Genomic DNA, 10,399 nt, shown 5'->3' on the forward strand with positions numbered 1-10,399 from the left:
TTATTATTTCATATTCTAATAGAAATAAAATCCTCCCTCAACACTGGATAATGTGGTCAGTCTTTAAGTTCTTCAGAGGATTAAGACTTTCTTAGTTTTGAAGCACCTATCATAATATTACTTAATACTTAAGTAATTTGAAAAAATTCTTACCAAGTTAATAGTTTTGCCTAGATTGTAGGAATTAATGCTATTTAAAAAATCCCCTACTTTATCGAAATGTGATTGATGGATTGACACCATTTTGGTTTTCTAAATATGCCACATATCTCATTCTCTTCCATGAGCATGTGTTTTAACATAAATCTCAATAAAAGAGATCGCTAGATATCTTCCCATTAATGCAAACCTTTCACTTTTCAAAAAAAAAAAAACAGACTGAATATACCCAATCTCGGTATTGATGACAAATATCGGCGTATCCTTGAACACTATGGGGCTGACATTGATATGATCTCAAAGCTGTATACAAAGCAGAAAGGCGACCCCCCTTTGGGCCGAGACCAGCCCCCCATCGCTGGGAAGATCCTGTGGGCCCGTCAACTCTTCCACAGAATTCAGCAGCCAATGCAGCTTTTCCAGCAGCAGCCGACTGTGCTGCAGACGGCGGAAGCCAGACCTGTGATTCGAAGTTACAACAGAGTGGCCCAGGTTCTCCTGGAGTTTGAGGTTCTTTACCACAGGGCGTGGCTCCAGCAGGTGAGTCTCTACGTTTATATTCTTTAAAGATCTCCACCGTCAAATCAGTGGGAAACCTTCCACGAGCATCAAAGTGTTTTATTCACTCAGAAAGTTGGTTTTCGAGGATATTTTATAAGACAGGTTTGGTTGAATGTAGGTTATCAGTCAAAGAGAGTAATATGTCCATGAAGAAAAATCATAAGCCAGGTAACAGAAACTCATTTTTATTTAATTTACAAATGCCTATGGGAGAAGATCCTCTTTATTGGTTCCTTTACCTGGTTGATTAGAATTTCTTTCTTTTTTTCCTCCATTCAGTTCCTTATTGTGTCAGAAAACACGAATATGTCCGTTAAACGGAGTCTTATATTTTCTTTGGCTATACTAGGTTAATTAAATTATATTTCATACTCTACCAATCTTTGTAGATTGGCAGGAAGTTTTTTTTTTTTTTCTTCTGTATTTTGCAGGATAAAATTCAGCCTCACAAGCCCTCTAAAATCGCGTCTCATTTTCCTGGTTCAGATTTTGGTGTCTGAGCCAGTACAGAGATATCGCTGTAGAGCTATTCGTTGCTTTTTTGATAACCGAAGACTGAGTTTAGTAAGTTTTGTGAAACTTTTATTAGGAACAATAACTGAGTAGACATGAAGGTATCAGGGAGCTACATGGCTTTTGAGAAGCCATCGCTATTCGTATATCCACTTACCTGGAGGGCGTGAGGGAATCACAACCCAAGCGTTTTGTTAAATCAACTGAACAATGTCACTGCCAGGAACTTGAAAGCCCTTTCCTGAAAGTGAACTTAGGAGAAGAGTGAGTGACCCCATCGTCTATAATTGGAGACGCTCAACTCCGTGGAAGAACATTTAAATGATCTTCATTCCTAGAAGTGGCCAACCTAGGTAGCCATTGTATGCACTGAACTTTCTTATAGTAATGATGTTAATCTTTTCTTGTAGATTGAAGAAATTCACATTGGACTTGAGGCCTCTTTATTGGTAAAGTCTCCGAGAACAGGGGAATTGTTTGTAAACTTTGACCCTCAGATATTAACCTTATTTAGAGAAACAGAGTGCATGTCGCAGTTGGGTCTGGAAGTGTCACCATTTGCAGCTGCCCTTTTCCAGAAACGAGATGTATACAAGAAGAACTTCAGTAACATGAAGGTATAGTACTTTTAGTTTTTTCCTGGCTACCCCCAGTTTGCATTTGAAAAAATGGTGGTGTGTTACTGTCAAGGACTAGAAAGTGCCCAGGAGGACTGGAGTGGAGTAACGGAGGGAAGAGTGCCATGGAATGAGGCCGAGTTGACAAGGCCAGGTCATGACAGATCTCGTAAACCAAGGATATAAGTTTGAGTGCATTGGGAAACTGTTGGAGGAATTTGATCAGAAGGAAAAGGCATGATGTCTTTTACAATGAAAATTATTGTTCCTGCTGGGTAAAGAATAGATTTTATGGGAACAAGATTGTCAATGTGAAGCCAGTTTGCAGGCTGTCGTATTGGTTCACGATGGAGATGATGGTGCTTGAACTAGAATGTCAACCAAGTAGTAGGTCAGTGAATCGAAGAATTATGTCAGCAGGCAGGTTATAAGAGAACTCAAGTATGATTCCTTTGTTTTTGGTGTGAGCAACGCAATGGAATTCCTCACAGGAGGGTTGTTATATATTACTATCTGCGTTGCGTTCTACACAACTTGCTCAATAACATGCAGTGGCCCTGAATGGAAGTTCCATTTATGGAGATGGCAAAGACTGGAACCAGTTCGTTTTTGGGAGCAGGAGGGAATCAAGTTCCCATCTTTAGTATAAGATTATTTTTAGAAATCGAAGTGGAGGTGTTATCCATGCAGGTAGATGTGTGAGTCTGGAGTTACGTGAAGAAGTCAAAGTCAAAGGCATACTTTTGGTGTAGTTGCTATTTAAAGTTGTTCTCCTGGATGATATCTCCAAGGAAGAGAATGCAGATTAAGAAGAGTAGAGGGCCTAGCCCTAGCCCTTAGGTAGCTCCAATATTAATAGGTCTGATAGAACAGCATGACTATGCAAATAAAATTAAGGACTGGCTTTTGAGGTGGGAGGAAACCAAGCCTCAAGGAAGCCAAGGGTTAAAAAGCATCATGAGGGAGAGCCTGGTCAGCAGTGACAAATGCTTCCCAGATGAGGACAGAGATGTAGCCATGAAATTTGACAACACAGAAACCACTGTTACAATTATAGTGGTGCCCGTGATAGGAAAAGGCCAATAAGGCTGTGCATTTACATAACTTTATATTTTAAACCATTTTCATGTTTATTATTCCATTAGATCTTTTCTACAACCAAGTGAGGTAATTGGGGCAGAATACTATTATAGTATTTTATTGGTGACAAAACCGTGACTCAGAAAAGTTAAATAACTTAGCCAAGGTCTCAGAGGTAGTAAATGCAGAGAGGACCAGAACTCACACTGCAGTCTGCCGTTTACTCCTCCATGTTGTGTTAAAAAGTCAATACTGGCAGAGGACAGACATTCCTCAGATGTGGGCTCATCAAATACGAGTCAGCATGTTGGGGTTCCCTTTTAGACTTTTCTTGCATGCTAGGAAAATCACTTAGTCAATCTAAACATTCACAAAAAATATTATTTTTATTAAGAAATAATATTTATAAGAGTATAAACTTACGAAATATAATTTTGACCGCAGAATTGTTTCAGTTATCTGTTGCATGTAACAAACAATCCCACATTGTAGTGGATGTAAAATAACCATTGTGTTGTATCTCATGATTTTGTGGGTAAAGCATTTAAGTAAGACTTGGCTAGGTGATTCTTCTGTTCCGTGTGGCCTTAACTAAGGTTATTTAGTTCAGCTGGCAGAGTTTCCACCTGGAAGATTCAGGATGGCCTCATTCTCATGTCTGGTTCTTTGGTGGGGATGGCCGGAAGCTTTGCTCAGCTGAGACCAAAGACTGGAGCATCTATGTGTGGCCTTCCAGTGTGGAGGCCTCTGGGTAGTAGAATTTCTCATATGGCAACTCAGAGTTCCAAGAGCAAGTGTTACAGTAAACAAGGAGGAAGCCATATTGCCTCTAAGACAACTTCAGCATCTCATAGCATAACTTCTGTTGTACTCTGTTGAACTCTGTAGGTCCACCTAGATTCAAGGAAAGGGGACATAGACCCCACCCCAAGAGAAAAGGAGAGTCAAAGGATGTTTTTAAAACAACCACAAGTGTAAATGACAATTAGAGCAGGTTAATTGTCATCTGGATGACATTTGTTATATCTTGGAGGTTGAAAGAATTACAAGTTCCTACTCAACATGTCATGTAGCTGGTGAGAGTGGATCTATCAGGAGATTTAGGGGAACTTCTCAGGTGTTGCAGAATTATCGTGCTGAATATTTAACAGAACTTTCAGCTTTCTACAGATATGCCAAAGTAACTGAGAGCTTGTTTTCTTCATCTGTTCTTTGGAAGGCAGTTCAAAGTAGAAAGAGATTAGCCAGCATGTACTAATAGTTACAGGTATAGATTCTGAAGCCAATTTATCTGGATTCAAACCATTATCTTTGGGCAAATTCCTTTACCCTCCGAAGCCTCAGTTTCTCATTTATAAAATGGATGAATAATCTTCCTGGGGTTAAAAAACGAAGATGGGATGCAGAAGGTTGATTGTAAGAATTGCTTCCCAAATAGATAAGTGATGGACAGTAATAAGTAAGCAGTGGGGAAAAGCTTCAGGAAATGTATAAGTAGCTGCTAATAGAACCATCAAATTTAGGCTTTTCAAAAGTGGCTTTCATGGGAATTGAAAGGATGTAAAGAAATTGTGGAAGAAAGGATTCTATGAAGAAAGGATTATGTGGCCCATTTAGGAAACGTTGGGTTTAAAGAAATTTACAAAGTCCATCGGTCTTCTTGTTTGCTTCTTTCACATTTCTCAGTATCGTTAATGTTAATTGACTATTCAAAAGGAGGGATCTGATGTACAGTGTTTTCCAAACTCATCCATTGAGACGATTTTTCTTATGGAATCCCTGAGAACGTTGATTTAATGAAAAAGTAATACCACCGTGCACATTAAAAATATGAGGTTAAAAACAATTGTATTTAAGAGGTACATTAAAGTAACCTTCTTATAATTAATTATTATCCATATTAACATTACTAGAAAAGGCAGGCTGGAAGTACTATCACTTTTATTTAAAAATGGTAACATATGAGCAAAATACTGACACAATTTAACATTACACAACAGGTAAATTTCAGTGGAGGACCAGAGTCCAGGAGTTTCTGATTGCAAATACGCCTTCTGATGACAAATAATTAATTAGATATCTGTAATTGATCATCTCCTGTGTGTCAGGTACTGTTTTGACACTGAACAAAGCAGACAAAATTCTTGTCCCTATAGAACTTATGTTCTAGTTGGGCAAGACAGAAAACAAGCAATGAACATTATACGTAGATACATTATTAAAGAGTCTATTAGAAAGCGATAGGTAGTATGGAAAAAAATAGGGCAAAGAGGACAGAGTGAGTAGGTGGTTATTGGTGAGGATTTACAATCTTAAGTAGGTAGTCAGTATTGGCCTAATTGAGAAGGTGGCATTCAAGTAATTATTTGGAGGAGATCAAAAGGCCTCAAAGGGAAGGACAGGAGCAGGTAAGAGACGGAAGGAGTGATAAGAGATGGAACTGGAGAAGTAATGGAGTCTGGACTGGGTAGATCTCCGCAGACCAGCATAAGAACTTGTAGCCCTGAATGAGACGGGAAACCAAGTGGCCAGGTGAGCAGAGGAGTGACGTGATACATTTAGAAAGGATTACTCTTTCTGCTTCGTTGAGCGTAAACTATAGTGAGCGTGAGAGGGAGAGAGGAGACAATGGTAGATTATTACGATAATTTAGGAGAGGCTCAATGATGGTGGTGGCAGTGGGTATGCTAAGCAAGCCCGAAATAGGGTCTTTTTTGAATATGGAACAAATAAGATATCCTGATGGATCGCGTGCAGATGAGAGAGAGGCGTCGAGGATGACTCTGAGTTTTGGCTTGACAGCTGGATGGATGGTCGCCATCATTTGGGATCGAAAATGCTGTGAGCAGAGAAGGTTTTGGGGAAGAACAAACTTTTAGTTTTGGACATGTTAAGTTTAAAATGTCTGCTATATTTTCAAGTGGAGGTATCGAGTAGACTCTTGCCATATACGAATCTGGACTTCAGGAGTAAGATCTGGGCTGGAGATGTAAGTTTGGTTGTCTTTCGCATGTGGGTGACACTTGAAGCCATAGCACTTGACGTCAGCACTGGTTCGACTCCTTGTCTGTTTTGGGTCTTGCATCAGAACTTGGCCTACAGTTCCACTGAGGCAAACCTCTGGTGACTCTGACATTTTGGGTGGTGAGTATGGTCTACAGGAAGTGCCCAGAGGCATAGGAAGCATGTAGTACCAGTGTACAAGTTGAATGAATGAGCTTAGCACAGCCTAAGGCACTGGTTACATCACTACACCTGGTTTGGAAAAGTTACCTGACCTCAGAGTTTTTCTTCCTTTTTGGGATGAGAAACTCTTAAATCCCTTTTCTTGCCTCCTCAGTTGAATTTCATCAGATTAGGAATTTGTATTTACGGAGAGATATTTTTGTCTTCTGTCTTATCTTTGTTTTGTTTCGGCCACTCTACCTGCCGGGCTGTTATTGGAGCCCTACAGCTGGACCCTAAATAAAAATCATCTTTTTTCATAAAAAGTGAGATATTAATAAATATTCAAAGTGAGAAATTAATTGATTGCTAAACCCCCATTTCGCTGCAGATGATGCTGGCTGAGTATCAGAGAGTGAAGTCAAAAATGCCGCCCGTCGTCGAGCCGCTGATGGGGCCTCACCTGGCGACAGTGGAGGCAGCTCTGCAGCCTGGCCTGGCCGCGCTCACCTGGACGTCACTTAACATTGAGACATACTTGGATCACGCTTTCGCAAAGATCAGTAAGTCTGTCTACATGACTATTATTTTTCAGTTTGAGAGGCTGAGGTCTTAGCGTCTACTGTCTCATTTCTTCGAGATTGTGATGTAAATAGTGAAATGAGGAGTGCTTTTCTTAAACTGTTCCCTAAAGAATACCACCAAAACATATGAATTCATTCATTTCCTGGAAAGTATATCTGTTCACTATTTAATTTTAACCCCAGAGATACACTACATTTAAAAATGATATTTATTGTTGGACATTAGGATTGAAAGGATCTTTAGAGTCATTCGGCCTTTTAGACTAACAGGTGAGTGTGTTTTGAGAACCCAGTTTGTAATATATGGAGATATGGACAGTAAAGTGCTGAACAACAGAATATATGGGAAAAGTTTCTGCAAACATTTTTTCTTAACGAGGGATATAGTACACTTTAGAATATGTGTAACGTAGTTTATTCCTTAAAGTACGATTTTCCAGAATGAGTACAGGTATGCGGCAAAGAGGTAAGTCTGGGAAATTACGGTGAAATAGTCGGGCAGGTTCCTTTCCTAGAGGACTTCGCAGAGACTTTAATATGCCATTGTCCAGTGGGGCTCTAAAATTGTCCAGTGGGGCTCTTGTAGGTGGCGTTTCCCAGAATTCCTTGTCTGCCTTCTAGGAGAACGCGTTAACACCTTGTAGACCTTCCGTGATGGGCGGTGGGACACAGTTTGGAACATGGTATGGGGGGGTCCTCCTCACCACCCGGTGTCCTTTACTTCTCTTTGTGGCCCAATTCTCCCCATATTTTATAGCCCGGAGTAAGTCTCGCCTCCAGAAGCTTCCTTAGACTCTTCTATCACATGGGACCACTTCCTCCTGTGGCCTCCTGTTGTTTTACAGTTGGGACCAGGGACTATACATTGGTTTCTTCTAATGGTTTGGCACGGTTCCATCTCTCTTCCCAAACTGACAGCAAAGGGTGTGAAAGTCAGGCTGTTTCTTATATTTTTGTATTACTCTCAGGTGCATACCAGACACCCATACACTCATGGACCATAATTGCAATAGTTGGATGTAGTTAGTCTCTTTTTGCTTCTTTACCTCCCTAACGCCTTTCTAATTCTTCGATCCCATCATCTTGAAGGTCGCTTTTTCCTGGGCATCCCTTCTAGATACCTCTCATGATGGCTCCTTTTATATTTATCCTCCCTCCTTCCCTCTCTCTTATGTGACTGCTGAAGCAGTACCTAAGCTATTCATGACCTGAATTGTCAAGAGCTTGTCTTATTAGTAGATTTTCACTGTACCTTCCAAATGATTTAGAGCTCAGAAGGGTCCAGCCATCCATTTTGCTAGATGCTGTTTACTCAGGAGTATTTGAGAGGCACTGGGTTGGTGGGGAGGGGGTGGGAATCAGTGGTTGAGCCCTCCCACCCTCTTTGTTTGGCTTCGTAAGCTGGGGACTAGATTCCGAGACAAATGATAAAGAGGTCTTCGGATATGATTGAGAAGTGCTTAGGCTCATTACAGTTTGAAGGTTGAATAATGTAAAATGAATGATCAGACAATCCCTGCATTATAGGATTGGAGAAGATTATAAAAATAATCTTAAATAAGACCTTCAATTTAAAATTGGAAAACTATAACCCAGAGATGCGAAGTGGCTTCTAATGTTAATAGATGTGCACAGTATAGAATCCAGTTTATTTGCCTTTAAACAAATATCTTTTCCAAAATACATCTCCCCGGGAACGAACACAAGAGGAAATTGGCTAAAATTCTAGAAGGAGGCATTTATAAAATGTATAAAGACTTCATAATAAGAGTTATCACAACCGCATTGGAACAGGCTGCCAAAATAGAAGTTCGTGATGATCTCCCTAGAGAATATTAGGATTAGGGTCTTAACAGTTTGGATGTTTTATTACAGTTTCCTGGAGACAAGGAGCTAGTTTTTAAAGAAACTCTTCTTCGTTCTCTGATTCCGTTTTCTTTCTGTAATTTAAATTAAGGAACAGAGGTCGAATGTGTGCAGATTTACAGAAGCCTCCTGGGCCCAGTGTTCAGGTGTGAGTCGGGTTAAAGGAAGGATGAAGGAGAGAACCGAGTGTGGAACTCCGATACGGAGCGACTTCATCCTGATTTTACTACTGCCGTTTATCCAGCGCTGATATATTTTTTTTAAAAGCAGAATGCTTAATCTCTTTTACTCGCATTTATTTTTTCCCAAAGGGGACCTGGAATTGCTGCTTGACAAGGTCAGTGATTTGATAGAGTTCCGCATTGATGCCATCTTAGAAGAAATGAGCAGCACGCCTCTCTGTCACCTTCCCCAGGAGGACCCACTCACCTGCGAAGAGTTTCTCCAGACGACAAAGGTCGTTAGAATATTAATGTTTTCCATCAACGTTTATTTTTTCTAATTCATTTCTCTATAAAAGGCACTCCTCGAAGCATAAATTACATTTTTTTCTCTACCTGCGATTTGTCTTTATAGACAAATCGCAGGTAGAGAAAAAAATGTGATTTAAATGCGGAGCCTTCTGACAATAGTTTAAAAATGAAGAGGAATGTGTTTGGGGTCACTTAGACATGAGGGAGAGATCATTTCCTTTCAGATCAATAGGAGGGAAATTACTGTGGAAAACAATTCTCATTTTTTCAATTTTTTTGCAGAATAGAGCTATTTTGCTGAAAAGCTTCTAGTAAGCTAGGGTTAATTAATAAAGCAGTTGTTTTAAACAGCTTCTGGATAGAATTTCTTCTTTAAACTTTTTCATGGAGCAACTTTTCCCAAACTGGTGTTCCGTGGCACACGGTTCTGGGGCCCATTATTTAACCCATTATTTCTTAAACTTGCTTGCAAAGAGGACACTTTCTTCCCTGTGCCAGGATTAAGATCCTGGGAGCAGTGATCCAGGAAGTGCCCCCTTGCGGAATGTCACTTTAGTATTATGGACAGTGTTCCCGATGGCATCCTGATTGTAAGAACTCATCAGTGATGATTTTAATATGGCATGTCTGGAGTCCCCAAGACCATCCCCACCAGAAGGACTCCTGGAACTCAGAACCTAGTTGCACTCAAGACTAAGACTTATCACCGTGACGTAGTCAGGGTACATTCCGGCTGTGAGGGAGAAGACAGGTGGGGCTCGGAATGCATGTGCTGACTCCCTTATGGCTTCTCTCTCTCACGAGGGTCACACAGAGCTCACTGTGCCCCCAGCAACAAAAATTCAGCAACATGTTTGCAAGGTTTCTGCCCAGGGAAACCCATCAGAGACTCAAGTCCCAAGGTTTTTTTGGGGGGTCTGGTCACATAGGCACCTCTGCCTCGCATGGACCCAAATGGTAGAATCCCAGAAAGAAAGCAGGTGTTCAGCACAAACCACACACACCGTGTGCACGAACAGTCTAGAACTGCGAGCCGCTCCCGTCGGCTAGGCAACTGTGTCTGGTATGTTGCCTCTTAATAACTGTGGTCCCTGCTGATGGACCTTAATTTACTTGCTAGTTCCTTGTTACTGGGCATGTAGATGGCTTCTAAAGTTTTGCCATTTTGCCAAGAGCCATGATGAATATATTTATATGTGCCATGCCTTTTTACCCTTTAAAATGATTTTCTCCTCTTTGATGATTATTGTATCAAAGGATGTGGCTTCATTGAATGGCTCTTAATATTTGTACCCAAATTGCTTTTCCAAAGGATGGTATCAACTTACAACGCCACCAGCAATATGATAGTACCAATTTTACTATCTTCCAACAAACACTT

The 10,399-nt window shown here is 40.6% G+C and overlaps 1 protein-coding gene across 1 annotated transcript in view; it reads left to right on the top strand.

The window, feature by feature from the left end:
- The window catches only part of DNAH5 (dynein axonemal heavy chain 5), a 223,620-nt gene that overhangs the window by 40,224 nt on the left and 172,997 nt on the right, over window positions 1-10,399 (top strand). Inside the window, exons 14-17 of the mRNA XM_023532947.1 lie at window positions 378-699; window positions 1,644-1,850; window positions 6,487-6,658; window positions 8,857-9,002. Coding sequence (XP_023388715.1) covers window positions 378-699; window positions 1,644-1,850; window positions 6,487-6,658; window positions 8,857-9,002 — 847 coding nt within the window. The remainder of the gene's footprint in view (window positions 1-377; window positions 700-1,643; window positions 1,851-6,486; window positions 6,659-8,856; window positions 9,003-10,399) is intronic.

This window comes from Pteropus vampyrus, unplaced genomic scaffold, assembly GCF_000151845.1.
Source record: "Pteropus vampyrus isolate Shadow unplaced genomic scaffold, Pvam_2.0 Scaffold94, whole genome shotgun sequence".
NCBI classification, from domain to species: domain Eukaryota; kingdom Metazoa; phylum Chordata; class Mammalia; order Chiroptera; family Pteropodidae; genus Pteropus; species Pteropus vampyrus.